The sequence below is a fragment of the Lissotriton vulgaris genome, chromosome 10 (genome assembly GCF_964263255.1).
Source record: "Lissotriton vulgaris chromosome 10, aLisVul1.2, whole genome shotgun sequence".
In the NCBI taxonomy this organism is placed as follows: Eukaryota; Metazoa; Chordata; class Amphibia; order Caudata; family Salamandridae; genus Lissotriton; species Lissotriton vulgaris.
This window is the reverse complement of record NC_141698.1, coordinates 901,233,223-901,249,436: the sequence shown is the minus strand read 5'-3', so window position 1 is coordinate 901,249,436 and position 16,214 is coordinate 901,233,223. Positions and strand designations below refer to the sequence as shown.

General features: G+C 44.6%; 1 protein-coding gene across 1 annotated transcript in view; it reads left to right on the top strand.

Moving 5' to 3' along the window:
- Nucleotides 1–16,214, top strand: part of LOC147688983 (calcitonin gene-related peptide type 1 receptor-like) — a 2,326,554-nt gene that overhangs the window by 1,664,985 nt on the left and 645,355 nt on the right. Inside the window, exon 13 of the mRNA XM_086941876.1 lies at nt 12,233–12,451. Coding sequence (XP_086798002.1) covers nt 12,233–12,451 — 219 coding nt within the window. The remainder of the gene's footprint in view (nt 1–12,232; nt 12,452–16,214) is intronic.

Sequence of the window (16,214 nt, the reverse complement as noted above, 5' to 3'; positions counted from 1 at the left end):
TGGGCTCCTCGCCCTCCGCCTGGGACGACTCCTGGTGGCCCCCCGCCCTGGGCACCGCACCCAAACCGACGGACCGCGCACGGAACCTGGGTTTCATCCTGGACTCCTCCCTCTCCATGACTAGGCAAGTCAACGCCATCTCCTCATCGTGCTTCAACATCCTACGCATGCTACGGAAGATCTTCTGGTGGATCCCCACCGAGACCAGGAAGACCGTCACCCAGGCCCTCGTCACCAGCCGACTGGACTACGGCAACGCCCTCTATGCCGGTACCACCGCCAAGCTCCAGAAGAGACTCCAGCGGATCCAGAACGCCTCAGCCAGACTCATCCTCGACATCCCACGAACCCGCCACATCTCCGGACATCTGAGAGACCTGCACTGGCTCCCCGTCAACAAAAGAATCACCTTCCGTCTCCTCACCCACGCACACAAAGCCCTACACGATCAAGGCCCGAGCTACCTCAACAACCGAGTCAACTTCTACGCTCCCAAACGCCACCTCCGCTCGGCCAACCACGCCCTCGCCACCGTCCCCCGCATCCGAAGAGCGACAACAGGAGGAAGGTCCTTCTCCTACCTGGCCGCCAACACCTGGAACTCCCTCCCTCCCGACCTGCGCCTGACCCAAGACCACCTCTCCTTCAGGAAGAAGCTCAAAACCTGGCTGTTCGAGCAGTAACGTCTCCCCCCCCCCAAGCTCCTTGAGACCCTACGGGTAAGTAGTGCGCTTTATAAATGTCTTTGATTGATTGATTGATTGAACAGTCCAGTCCGAACTGCCAAGCCATGTCTTCCCTGGACCGGAAACAAGCTTCCTGGGACCGGTTTGGAATGTGGCAGTGGCAGCAGTGGGATAGGACTTGTATTTGAGCAATACTATCTAGTAACTCATTGTTCACTACAACTCTATACTAAAACCAATTCTAGTATTTTAAGTTCGCCTTAATTGTCCTTTTGATTTTTCTTCTAAAGTATGTTTCACTCTGGAGAAGCCACACCTGCACCTGCAGGAATCGAGTTTGAGATGGTCAGATTAGAATCCCATACTGTGCAACAGCTCAAGGATTTCTGCAAGGGCTTTAAAGGGTCTACAAGGGGCTTTATCAGGAAGGTGGAGCTACAGAAGGCTTTGTTAGCCTGGGCAGAGACCCAGGTTGCAGGGGATGGCATCCCCGAGGAGAAGTAGGAGATTCCTGAGGAGGACCTGATTTTGGAGTTGGAGGTGACTCTGGATGTGCCTGTGGAGGGGGCAACAACTTCCTAGGAGCAGTAGCGATTCATACATCAGGAAGCAGTGTCTCCACTAGGACCCTGTCCCCAGAGGAGCTGAAATACAGGAGGAAGGAAACAAAATTGAAGCTAGAGCTTGACAAGTTGGAGATCGCTCATGAAGAAAGGATGCTGGCCATGGAGGAGAGGAACCTTACCTATGAGCTCAACCTCAAGGAACTGGACATAAGAGTGCTACAAATGGGATCCTGAAACAGCAATGGTGGCTGCATACCTATGGTTTCCAATGGTGAGTCAAGAGCCAGGATCCCAAAGAATTTGGTGCTCAGATATGTTGTAGGGAATTACATAGAAAAATGTTTTTCAGCCTATGAAGTGGATGAGAGTGAAAAGGTTCACAGAGGAGTTCTGGGGTGGTAGTTTGTGAAGGTATATTCCCACGGTGGGCAGGAACACACTCCTTACACAAGAGGTAGAGGACCGGGCACACTACACTGCAATGAAGGCCATCCTAGTCAGAAAGTTTGGACTGACCCCTGATAGGTATAGGCTTAGATTCAGGGGCAGCCAAAAGATCTCATCTCAAGCATGGGTGGATTTATTGGATTATGCCAGCAAGGCACTTCACGGCTGGGTGAGGAGCAGCACGGTTGATAATTATTCAGGGCTATACAACTTGTTTGCCAACCGTTAAAAAATGGCCAAAAATATATGTGTACTCATAGTTGACAACCTTTCCATGAAAGAGAATGAAAGCTCAGTCTCTGCTTCATGTTTTAGTCTGATGCGCATGCTCGGGAAAGACTTTCATTGGATTCCTCTTCAGACTAGGAAAACACTAGTCCAGGTCCTGATAATTAGTCATCTGTTCTACGGGGGAAACATCACTTACAACGCAACTTTTACAACGCAGTGCCTTTACGACGCAACTTTTACAACGCAAACACATACAACGCATTGCGCTGGGGGGCGCTCTAGGATAGGGAATAGGTTTAATGTACTATCCAACACCTTCACTACTATCCACGGGGACTGGAGTTGGAATAGTAAATTAAACTATTCACTATCCAGCGCCCCAAAGCACTATGCGTTGTAATGGTATGCGTTGTAAAACCCGCGTTGTAAAAGCATGCGATGTAAAAGCATGCGTTGTAATGTCGTACATCCGTTCTACGGGAATGCCTTTATGGTCGCAATGAATGAAGCCCTCTTCTCCAAATTTCAGGTTGTTCAGAACATGGCTGCCTGCCTAGTCTGCAACCTTCCTCCTCATTCTCCATCTGAACCTATATTATGATCCCTTCATTGGCTTCCCATAAGAAGCGGGCTCTCTTTGAACTTCTTTGTCTGGTTTTTAAATCTTCGCATGGGAATGGCCCAGGCTATCCTAAAAACAAGCTGCAGCCATATATTCCTCCTCGCCACTTGAGATCCAGAAAAGTATTGTGTTACACGCTAGGCGTATTTGTACGGCAAGGCATAGGCCGCTCCTTCTCCTCCTGGCCCTACAACACTGGAACCAGGTACCCCTACAGCTACGCGCTTGTCTGAACCTACCTTCATTTAAGAAATCTTTTAAAACATGGCTGCTTAATCTCTAATTATATCATGAATTGCGACCCGTGTCTGCTGCTCAAGCACCAAAAGATGCTCTCGGGTTGATTAGTTTGCTTGTTGGACTTGGCCCTTTTTGCAGGGTCATCACTGAACTTTTTGCTTTCCTCCTGTATTTTTTCTGACCTGTTGTTGGCTATTTTATGACTCTGGGCACTTTACCACTGCTGATCAGTGCATATGCTCTCCCTATTGTAAATTGATGTATGGATTAGTGACTCCATGATTGGCTTGTTTGGTTTTTTTCTCAGACCCTAGTACAGTGCACTGCATGTGCCCAGGGCTTGCAAATCAAATGTTGCTGTTGGGCTTGCAGCACTGGTTGTGCCACCCACAGAAGCAGCCTGTAAAAGTGTGTCTCAGGTCTGCCATTGCAGAGCCTGTGGGCAGTCTGGGACTGCCATGTTTACGGGGCAAATGCACCCACTTGCCAGTCCCTAAACCTTCCCTTTTCTGCATATGAGTCACCCCTATGGTAGGCCCACGGGCAGGGTGCATTGTAGGTTAAAGGTAGGACTTGCCCTGGTGTGTGTGGCATGTCCTAATAGTGAATTACAGCCATTTTCATGTTTCACTATTGCAACGCTATCTGTTTCCCATAGGCCAGAATGGGCAGTTTGATAATTTTCTTTTTAGCTAGTCAGAGTGGCTCCAGACTTAGACTGAGAACAAAGAATGGCAGCAAGACGCAACTTACTGCACCGCCCAATATAGTCACTTTTAAGTAACAAGACTGGCTCCAGATTTAGGGCCTGATTCAGAGTCACGAGCATTGTCACAAATGGGAGGAATATCCCATGCAAGTGCATTTCGATGTAATGAGCTGGTAATAAGGCTGCCTGCTATAATGCACGCGTTATAAGGTGGACAAGACATCCATCTTGTTTGGGAAGGAATACCCATCCGCCAAAATCTAAACCTGGCCCCAGGTTGTGAGTAAATCAAACTTACTAAGGGAAAAACTAATCAAATAAATTATTATTTTATTTATTTTAATTTTATGTCGAAGGCCGTTTAAGGATTACATTTTTTTGTGATAATTATTCTACTTACATTATTATAATTAAATGAACGATAAGTGTTCGTTTTGAATTTTAGTTTGCTGGTAATAAAAAAAGATGACTTAGAAACATCTGCTGACCAACGAAAGAATTCAAAAACCAGCATTCTCGAATTCTGACCCTGCCAGGAGCTGCTTCAGCTCTCCTCTTCAGATGTTCTTTAGTTTCCATAGAATGAGCTGCAGAAGTCTGCTGCAAATTATAGCGACAATATTTCAGTTTACGGTCAATGCAAGCCTGGGGGCTATATTTCAGATTACTCGACTTCCCACCCCCCCAAAAATAGCTCTACTTCCACAGGCAACGCACGTATTTAAAAGTCTAATATATTTTTGAAAATACTGTTCAATCCATGTAAGTATTCTGAAAAACCAAGTGCAACGCATCTGTGAAATGAGAAATGAAAATCTTCACACAAATGTGAAGCAGTTTGTATTAAGCAGATGTGCTGGCGGCTAAAAATAGCATGCCCTCTGGGGCGCGATAAGATTTCGACATTGCATGACCTGAGCCTTCCCTTGCTTCAGATATGTTTAAGCCGGTTTACATTTTCTGCAGTGTAAGCGCGGCAGAGGGCATTTAAGCGTGGTCGGCCTAATATGAACATTTAAGTCTTTCTTCCAAGTCTGTCTGGCTTTCGCTTTATTCTTTTCAGTTACTTATTTGAGTTGAAGTGGATTTTGTTTTACTTTGAAAATAATATTTTTCACAGAATGTGTTTAGTACCTACATTGTTCTGTCAACTGCATAGCGACTTGAAATCGGAGAGTGGTATATAACTAAGCAATACCACATGAAGATGCTGTAGGTGCATTGCAGTTTCATTCATCCATCAATGCATGCTGACCTTGCTGATGAAGAAGAAAGAAAAACAGGCATCGCTAAAACGTACACATTGAGGCAGACAGAGCACAGATATGGGAAACTCTGGGGATTATTTATGAGAGCCCTGCATCACTTTTCCAGATGTAAAGTGGTACATGCATGACAACGGGCTCTCATAAAGATTAATAAAGCCAAACAAAGCTCACTGCGTGCCTTTGAGTGGCCTCATAAATCACGAGTAAGGCGACGCAGCGCAAATTGCTGCATCGCCCAACTCTGCGTCCGGGAGACGTTCCATGGGTGTTGCAGTGGGTTTTCCCTTGGCAACTTCTATGGGATTTGACGCCTCCCTACATTTGCACAGTGATGTAAACCTGGGGAAGCGTGAAATCCGTATGTCTTCCAAGGTGAGGCGTAATGAGGAGAAATGTGTTCATTTCACCTCGTTTTTCCTCCATCCATGTGTGCTGCATTCTGCCTCATAGGATTTTTATTGTGTAGGAGGGTGCTACATAAACAATCCTGCTTGCAACAGAGGCACCCTTGCAACATGGTGCAAAAGTTCCTACGTTGGCCCTAGGCTGCCAAAACAGTCCAAGTGCAGGCAGAAAGGACAGGGTTGCACCGAATTGCTTAAATATGGTGCATTTCTGCCCTTTCACTTTGGCGTAAATCAGCGCAGCAAGGTGCCTTGCTATGCAGCCCTATGCCAAAAATGCCATGCTTGACTCTGATCTTCAACTCTATGTTGTCTACTGGACTCTTCCCCTCCCCTGGAAAGAGACCTTCATTTTTCCTCTAATGAAAAAAGCCAACCTTAGTCAGGACAACCCAAACAAATATAGACCCATCTCCCGGCTTTCCCTATCCGCAAAAATCTTTGAAAAAGATTTGAATCAGCAACTCGCTCAAAATCTGTTTGACCACCAACTGTTAGACTCAATCAACTTTGGCTTCAGAAGTGGTCATAGCAACAAAACAGCTGTGATAAACTACCAATGAGATCCGTGTGATAGTGGATGTCGGGGGAAGTGGGGCTCTGGTGCTCCTTTATTTATCGGCAGCCTTTGACACAGACAATCACAATATACTGATCAACTATCTCCAGGCTGTCTGTATCAAGGACTCGGCCCTTAAACTTCTAGTGTCTGTCCTCTTTGGCAGAAAACGGGTGGTGGGTCTGGATTCTTCTGTATTTGATCCTTTCTGCCTCCCTTGCGGGGTCCCAGAGGGGTCCGCCCTCAGCCCCACCCTGTTTAACATTTACATTAAACCCCTGTCAGCTTTGATTAGATCACATGGTTTTAATCTACCTTCCTATGCTGATGACACTCAAATTGTGGTAGCCATGTCCTCGGCTAAAAATCTTTCAAGCATAAATTTCAATAACTGTAAGTCAGCCATTGTTCATTGGATGAGTAAAAACAATCTTAAACTTAAACAAGAGAAAACAGATGTCATCCTCTTTGGGACTAATCCGTCCCTTTAGACCATGACTTGGTAGACTCAGGAATTGGGTGCCCTTCCCATTCAAGTAAATAAAGTAAAAAACCTAGGCATGACACTGGACACCAACCTGGCCCTCGGTTCTCAGGTCAAAGCAGTCACTTCTTCTGTTTTCTTTGTTCTCTTCATTTAAAAGAAAACTCTTTCCCTTCATTCCGGCTGGCACCAAATAAACAGTAATTTCTGTCCTATCTTCGGCTAAGATAGATTACTGCAATGCTCTATAACTTAACATGCTGGAACAGCACCTCAGTAAGCTTCAGGTACTACAGAATGCAACAGCCAGGGCCTTGACTAGGATCCCGAAATATAAATCTGTTGCCTCAGCCATCAGATAGCTTCACTGGCTACCTGTCAGGCCATATTTAAAGCCCTTTGCCTTGTCTAGTGCATAAGGTACTTCCTGGTGATGACCCAGATTACTTTAAAAAAACTTTCAAGTGGTACCTTCCGAGAAGCAACCTCAGGTCCACTGGTTCTGGACTACGGGTGGTCCAGAGGTTCAAAAGGTTCAACTGGGGCGGCAGAAGATTCACACAATACAACTGCTAAGGTATGGAACAGTCTTCCACCCAATATCAGATCCATCTCCAACTTGCTCAGTTTCAAGAATGCCTTAAAAACCTTGCTGTTCCTGAAATAAGTTGTCCTGTAGGGATTTTTTCAGTTTCCTATTTTCCACTGGATTTTACTGTTTCTTTTTTTTCCCATAGTGTTAGTACCTTGACACCTTTCATTAATTGTTTGCGCTTCATAAGTTCTCCTAACATAACACAGTATAACATAAATGGTGCCCTCTATGTTCCAGGGATAAAGAGGCAAGGCCCAATTGCATTTTGAATCAGGAATTAGGATATGAGTGATTGTGTGAATTGTGGCCCATACTTACTTTGATTCTACTACACATACACTACTAAATACTGTACAATAATTTACAAACATATACATCAGTCAGTTGGAGATTCCTTGGTGACACTCTGAAATCACGGTTGATCGCTACTGAGTCATGACCTCAAAAAAGTATTGCCACCTACACCAAATAAAGCATAACAATATAAGGGAGTATCACTTATATATGATATCACTTTAAATAAATCAAGCCTATTAGCTTTTTCAAGGGGTTATCACAACAATAATATAAGGCAAACCTGTTAGCTTTGTCAAGGGGTTACCACATTAACCCCTTCCGTGCTCCCGTCAGCCAACGGCCGTCGCAAGCACTACCTGGCTAGTGCTGCACACGTCCGTTGGCCGACGTGGCCCTGCCCACTCGTTAAAACCGCGACACTGCGGCGGAATTAGCGCAGCGGTTAAGTGGTTAAGGAAAACACTAATACCCACATGTTTTTAACAGCCATTACATTATATGAGTGTAATCATTAGCCATGTTCAATTCTAATTACTAATACTAATAACGAATTTCAGTGTTGATCAAACACTAATGTCAACAATATATGGTTAATAAGGCATTTAAAATAAACATAACATGTCTGTGTCTTTCTTTAACCATTGATGCCAAAAAAACATACAGCCATGGGATCAATCACTAGAGGTTGCTGCACTCCTAGCTAAAGAAAGAAGGCTCCAGCCATACGGGTCCTCGAAAAACAGTGGTCGAAAGCCCGAGAGTCATGTTTTTTATAACTCCAGAAACTTTTCAAATAATAATTGTAGTAAATTGTGTTACTGGTTGAGTGGAGGGAAACCCTATTCAACCAGCAACTGCAATCTGCCAAGTGAAGCACAAGTAAAATCCCAAATTAACCTGTGCTCAACCGCCTGGTAGCTTGGTACAGAGTAGTTAGGCTTAACATGGAGGCAATGTGTAAAGTATTTGTTCAACATGTCAGTAATAAAACAACACATTAGTAATCAAATGAAAAAACAACAAAAAGTATTCCAGACCAGGTTAGAAAAATAGAGTAATCTTTAATCAATAAAACAAGACCAAAATAAAATGAATCCAATCAGTCGAACCAGAGATATGCAAGTTTAAAGATTTCAGTGAAAATAGCACCAAAAAGCTCAAAGCGCCAACTGAAGATACCTGATCGTGCCCGACCAGGACAAAGTCATAAGTTCACTCTAACTGCAATGTAGTGTAGCCTGGCTATAGGGACCCGGTAAGGTCCGCTAAAATGAGTACCCTACATCCTGGTTGCGGAGCATTGCAGGTCCCATTTGGAGGATGTGCCGCTCAGTCGGAGCGATCTCTTGGTTTCAAGGAGCTGTGAGGCTGTGATGCAAAAACCTGTATCATCGAGGCTGCCGGCGATGAGAGATGAGCTAATGCTATCCTAAAACAGATTCCCAATCTTTGTCCTTCGCATAGCGGTGGTTCTGATGCAGGCTGCAAAATCAATACAGAGTGCTTGCACTGAAACAATCCTTCATCCCACTTGTGTTGCCTCAGCTCAGGTTTGTGCCATGTAGCAGAGGAGATGGATTAGTTTGGCTGGATCCACAGATGGACTAGCAGAGCACCTTCAGGCCCACTTCCAATGGTCCAGGACTGGGTTGGCACCACTCGGCAAGGTAGGACTCACAGAAGGCAGAGTCAAGGCGCTAGGTTCCAGGTTGTTGTTGTCCCTGATGCTCTAGTCAGGAGGTCAGCCAACTAGCCCTTGGAGTCACTGTTGGATCTTGGGTTCAACAGATGCAGGTCTAGTCCTTCTCACCAAAGTAGTCTTGCCTGAGGCCTGCCCCGGCAACCTGTACTGCAGTTTTAAACCCCTAAATAGACCCAAGGGCGCATAGGAAAGGATGCATTTGTATTTAAAAGTATGATGTGTGGATTTACGTTTCACATTTCTTGCTATTGAAAAGCTCCTAAAGTCGTTTTTCACTCTTACAAGGCCTATATCTCAAATAGGATAACATTGTGTTAACTTATGACACTTATTAAGTGATAACTTAAGTTTGTGAACAGATAGAAAAATTATGTGTACACACAAATCAACTGTTATTTCAACCCCTCATTAATGCTACAGTCGAATCTTAAGTCACAATTCAGAAAATTCCACTGTTAGAAACTTGGTGTTTCTTGTACTGACCATTTGGTGGCAGCTGCCTGTGTCACGTCACATGACTGTGAATAGGTGGCAGTTGGCCTTTGTGTATTCCTCCCAGATAGTGAATCAAATGGGGACTAGACGTCAGCAGGTTGGGCTGCCACAGACCCTCAGTTGACTCTTATTCTCCATGTCTTCTATTATAAAAGGTGTACCTCCCCATGACTCTATTTACTGTTTCCTATAACCTACGCCTATTTGCGTTGTGGCATATTTAAATACAGATAAATCTTCTGCATTTTTCAGGGGAAGTAGGGTTTTGTAATATTTGAATCCAAAGCCACTAAAACAGTACATCAATAGTGATACATTCATTTGGAGTGCACATTCAAACTCTCAAGCAGTGCAGAACAAGCCTAGAACGCTTCGTACCCCGCCACATCTCATTGACCATCACATGCAGGTAAAAATGGATGAGGAGGAACGATGCTTCACAATGTAAATATGGAGTGAGAACACAAACAAATAGGCACATCAGAGTCGATTGAAATAAATGAAACACCACAATCTATTCGTCAAAAACAAACTAAAAATATCTTAAGTGACCACTGTGTCTGACTGTAGCTCAGGAGGAAGTTCTCCTCAGTAGCTTACACAAAACTAAATTCCAATGATTATTGTTGTAATACATTCATTTAGATGCCTTTCCAAGGAATGTCCCATAACACAGCCTTGCCTGAGTTTCCAGAACAAGCAGGGCCAACGTCTATATCAGAAATCAGTTTTACAAATAATTTTCGTTATTTCAATTATTGAGGCATGCACACATGTGAAAGTGTTGTGGCATGGATACAGGCCTGTTCTTACCCAAAAGAAGATGCACCTCTATTAATGTATACAGTTTTGATTAACCAGAGGCTTATTATGGGGTAGAATTCATCTTACCAGACACAGGAGAATGGTGCCTCTGTAAATAATTCCATCACAGAGGGCTCAGATGGTTTGCCTACTTCGTACCGCGTTTGTTTGGCACTGGAGCATCTAATTAAACAGCGCTGCGGTTGGAGGTGGCCAAGGCATGGTGGGGAGATGAGCGATGGCACGGCGGGCACCCTCCTAAAAAACAAGGAACAAAAACCGCAATCTCCGACGTTGAGAGTGTGTTGGTGTTTGCCTAATGCTAAAATGTCCACAAATCCTCAGGGCAGTGCTTAATTTGAGCCAGCCAGTGGTCTCCAGTGCATGGCACTTAATCCTCAACACTGGTGCTTATAGCATGAACTCGACCCAAAGCCCCAGTTAAGGACTTTATCCTTTTTATTGTAGGCATGGAGTGATCAAGTGATTTGCCAAGAATCACAAGATGTTGAGCCTACGCTGAAACTCAAACCTGTTTTCCCAGCTCCAAAGTCGGCAGCTCTGGTAGTTACACCACACCCTCACCCCACGTGTAGGGTTTCATGGTTTGCCCCAACAATTACTTTTTTCGCAAATTAACCACTGTCTCACGGACTCAATACACTGATGAAGTCTGAGTAGCACAATGACCCAAGAGCTCAAATTGGCCACACACAGGTTCCCTGCCAGGAGGTTCTTGGCAGTCTGATGCCTTTTGTCACTATACTACACCAAATGAATGCACATTGTACCCCGAGTTTAGTGCAGAGTGTGAAACCCCCAACAAGAAATCTTGGGCACCACACCGGTTCCATAGTGACGCAAGGTAATACTCATGTTAATCCAGTTTTATTTGCGGAAGGAAACTTCAACCATAGTGCCAATGACTCTTCTCTCCATGCCCCTCTTAGCTGAAGAAAATACACCCCAGATCTTGTTGCCCCAGTCTGTTCGTTGCCAGTTATGGTGATGACTGGTAACATGAGCTCTGGTGACTTAAGATCGTTATTTTCCATGAGTGGAAGTTCTAACAGGAAGAACAGGACAAAGACCACCTTCATCACACCTTCTTTGCCCCAGTGAAACTTATATTCCAGTGCAAAAATGATTAAAATAAAAACACTTCCAGCCCTCTTTTTAACACCCTTTTAGCCACCAAACTGCAGTTTGCAGCTGTGAAATGCAAACACAGAATAAGTTGTACCTATGCATGGTATGTTACTCAGCTCACATCTTGAATAAAGTATTATTATTGATCATGTAAACTTTATGGGTTATGAATTTTTATTGAGGTAAGTGCACCCATGCCTAGAAAAACGGCTCCTGGTGCTCACTGCCCTATGTCGCCTGGCTGGAACATATGTAGGGGGCTTCTGGGCTTGGGCTGACAGCAGGAAGAGCACCGGCTCATAATTCACAAAGCCTCTTAGATGAAGGGCATTGTTTATGCACGACGTCCCATTAATATGCAGCAGCACAATTTGCTAATTGCCCCTGGTTGGCTTTACCTCTTTCTATGTGCTTGGAATCTGTGTTTTTACGAAAGTAACATTTTTGTACAGACTAAAAAGCAGCTATGGAATATTCCATATGTCAGAATATTGGGAACTCTATGCTTTTGTGATTATTTTAAAACAATTCCACTTAGCCTAAAAATGTAATTTGAAATGCCTGTTCCTGTTAACTACAAAGTCCTTTCTTTGAAAATCTCTTACAATGCAGATTGTTCTGCAAGGATAGTGCAGCTGTCATGTCATGCAATGCAATGAATACACCCCTCAACGCACCTGTCCATTGCCTCTCTTTGCAAACCCAGTTTAACTTCAGCCTAAAAAATATTCAAATAAACTACAGATAGGAGTTTCAAATGTTTTTTAAAAATTGGCCTGTCTTCTCGTTTGTAGATGTAATCTTGTAATCTTGCAAGTCTTGATGAGATCTGTGTGTGCTGATGGCTGATGTACAGTGGCATCTTTATGCCGCATATGATGTTCCCACAAAGGTTATCCCAACCTCTAATAGACATATGCCTGTGCATCTATAAGAACATCAACCTAGAAAAAAACATACTTCTCTTCTTGCAGGTCAATTTGTTCTTTTTACTGAATATCGTACGAGTTCTGGTGACAAAGCTACGAGATACCCATCGGGCGGAATCCAACATGTACATGAAAGCTGTTAGAGCCACTTTAATCCTGGTGCCTTTACTTGGAATTCAATTTGTGATTATTCCCTGGAGGCCAGAGAACCGACTTGCTGGAGAAATATATGATTACATCATGCATATTTTAATGCATTACCAGGTACTGTCTTTTTTTACATTTATTTTATTCACAGAACTACAATACATAACGATACATGTCCTTATTTGTGCATTATCACTTTACAGTTGTTCAGAAGTGATCTAATTTAAACAAATATTTGCATATGAGACCCATAACATTGCTGTGGAGTCAAACAATTTGCAATCACTTAAGGGTGTGTTTCAAACTTTCTTACTCAGTACTTTGGGCGCCAGGTCACACTGGGAATCCAGCGCCAATAATCCAAACATAACATAACTCTACAAATATGGACACTGTCTGTAAAGTCAGAAAACATTTAATTTTGATTGAAAGGTCGGAGTTCACCTTCTTTGTTTGAATTAAAATGTGAATGCTTGAGCTGAGCTTCTCTGAAAAGTGCTCCTCGGGTCAGGCCCACCAAATCTCAAGGACTAACTCTAAATAATGTATAATACCATGCAGAAAATATGTTTGCAATTAATGCTCGTCTGCTTGAAAATGCCTGAATGCAAAATGGGGAGTGGTGTTCCCCTCGACAGTCCCTGGCTGAGGAGGAGGTCTGGCAGAAAACTAACTATACTGGCATAGTCCACCAGCCAGATGAAATGAATCCAACACAAATACCGTCCACCCCCTCTTATTCTGCGTTGTCAGTGCCTGCCAGCCTCAGGATCAGCCCTCACCCTCAACTTTTTACTTTCAAAAGACTCAGGCTCAGATTAACAAGTGCTTTGAGTCAGGTTTGTAATACTTTTCTAACGCAAACCCAGTGGAAAGGTTCACGTGGGGCGGACCTACAAGCAAGTGCAAGTCGTGACTGTGCTGACTGCAATTCAAAGTTACGCAAAGTTGCACAATGCATCGCTTTGCATTGCTTTGCATCAAGAGGCCGTTCTGTGGGGCTGCATGAGTATTTCCATTCCACCACCCATGGCTATTGATTCAAACCAGTATCTATAAAAACTTTTAGACAAAGATTTGTGCCAAAATCCTAGGCTTCCTCGAAGCAGGCGTAATAAGGAGAAATGCTTTAATCTCTCCTTGTTTTTCCCATTTTACCTCTGTTCTGCATTGAACAGCACACATGCAAAGTGGGAAAAGCCTTAAATCGTAGGTTTTGTGCTGAAAGGGACTCCATCCACTACAAAAACTATGCTTCAGACAATGCAGACATCATTGCACGATGGCACTAAGGTGTCTGCGTTGGCACATGGCTCTGCAATGGCAGGTCTGAGACATGTATATAGGGCTACTTAAGTGGATGGCACAATCAGCACTGCAGGCCCACTAGTAGCATTTTATGTAGATGCCCAGGGGCACATATAGAACAACTTTATTAGGGGTATAAGTAAATTAATTATGGTAATTGGGTGGAAGCCATTATTACCAAATTTTAGGGAAGGAGCACAAGCAGTTTAGCCTGGTTGGCAGGGGTAACATGCGCAGAATCATAAGGCCAGCAAAAACGAATCCAGCAAAAACAGGCAGTCAGAAGCCAAAATCTTAGGGAGAGCAATGCAAAGGATGCCAGTTCCAACAGTAAACATATGTAGGTAGGTACAGATTTACTATATATAGCTTGATGAACAATAAACATCTTACATACATGTGGATTTAAGTGCTAAGAATGGTAAATCAATATTTACAATATTTTGGTGCCAGTTTTATGGGAATAATATTTTGATAACATAATATTTCAAACTCAGTATACTATACTCATAAGACAGCCACCACCAATCCAAAATGCTAGGTATTGGCACATACCATACATATGAATAATCAATGAATAATGAAGTGACAAGGCATACCTCTCTACCATAAACATACGTATGTAATTACTGAGGAGACACATACAATATATTCACAGTATGAATCTATTCACTTACAGGTAGAGAATCATGACCACCCGAACAATGCCCAATTATTACTGTGTCCCACTTTGCCACAGAATATCTCATTTTATGGCCTGCTGTAGCAAAAATACATAAAAGGCAACCTACAGAATTCCATTTAAACCTGACGTAGGAGCTGCAGGTGATATCAGCTACTGATAATGCAACAATGCCACTATGACAGAGTGCAGGAGTTGTATGCAAATCCTAAATCAGATGAAGACACTGATTTTTTCATAGACATATTATGAGTCTCTGACATGTTTCCGCAACCACAGTAAAGGCTACATGCACCTACTATAAGCTAGGAAGGGCAATCCAAGTGAGAAAAGCCAGCCTTCGGTGGTTAGAAAAATCTCCCCTCTCCCACACTGCTGTGACAAAACTGCAGATTGCAATGAGGGTTTTGACCCAGCAGGTACAACCCATACAGGTGCTGCATCAGGATGTAGTGGGAACAGACATTAAAGTTATTGCAATAGAAGATGAGACTGTTGGCATAGGGCAGAATCTGGCAACTCTGAGGCATTTTAGATAGACATTTTAAGGTGATTTCTAAGGACTAATATAGTGTCCAGTGTGGACTCAGATGGAGTGACCATATTTGAAATATTTCAGATGTTTTCATTAGTGTTAGAAGGGGCGGCCCCAGAGGTCGGGGTATTTCTACCCAGCTCCTCCGTGACCTACCTCTCCCACCAATATTGCCGAGCCTTATGAGAGACCTTCACTGGGGAAGACCTCAGGTAGTGAATCGTACACATGAGGACCACACCACACTTATGAACAGACACAACACCGAGGGGTAAGTTAGGAACTTCTTTATGAACACGAAGAAAGCAATATCACACTTATGTACAATTATCGAAGGATCGTAGAGAGTCTCAAGTCTTTTAGGGATGGGGGTAGCGGGACAGTCTTAGGGTCGTAACCCAGCACGTGGCGTACCCTGCGCACAGCTCTCAATCCTCGAGCCGGGGGGATACGGAAGATGGTAAACGCACTGGGTATCCTACTCACTTGAGGATAGTCTCTTCGGGATGATGACTTCAACAGTCCAGCCGGACAAGAATGTTCCTTGAGCCTCGACAGCGTCAGCAGGGCTCGCTCTGTAAGAGGTTCAGGGGGAGCCGTGACCACGTCAGCCGGGCTCAGAGTTCCGTAGATGTCTTCAAGATTCAAGCTCGAGCCGCGACGAGGTCAGCAGGGCTCCGATGGTTCAGTTCCAAGAACGAGCCGCGACAGCGTCAGCAGGGCTCAAGAGTTCACAAGGTTCAGTTCAGCCGCGATCAGATCAGCAGGGCTTCCTTGTCCAAGATACAATTGCCCGCTAGTTCAGGGGCGACCCTTGATATAGTTCAGTGACCCTTTGATGTCCGAACCCTGGCAGGCGGGGGTCCTAGGCTGTGGGGGCGGTCCGGGGGCGAGGTCCGGCGGTTGGTTCTTTGATCCCTTTGAGGATGCGTCCGGGAATTTCAAGGCGCCCAGCAGGTCTGGAGCCAGCACTCGGGGAGGCCAGAGGTGACATCGAAACTGGCCCTCAGGGGGGAGACCAGAGGGTTGAGTGAAACCGGTCTCTCAGGGGAGGCCGGAGGTGCCATCGAAACTCCTCGCCTTCTCTCACTAGGGTAGCCCTCACCCTCCCAACGGGGGCTGGCGCGTCTGGAGCCTATGCTACGCTGGGGCAGGGGTCAGGTTAGGCCCACGGCATCAGGGATCTCGGGAAGGGAAAATGGAGGCCGATGGGCCTATGGGGCCTTGCGGGTCTGGGGAGTTCGGGCTCGAAGGGTGGCTGGGGACAGGCCGATACGGACAATGGGCATTGGGTCGGACATGGGTAGGGTAGCTAGGAAGTCCCTATGTACAGAGCTGAGCTGATGGGGGGCTGA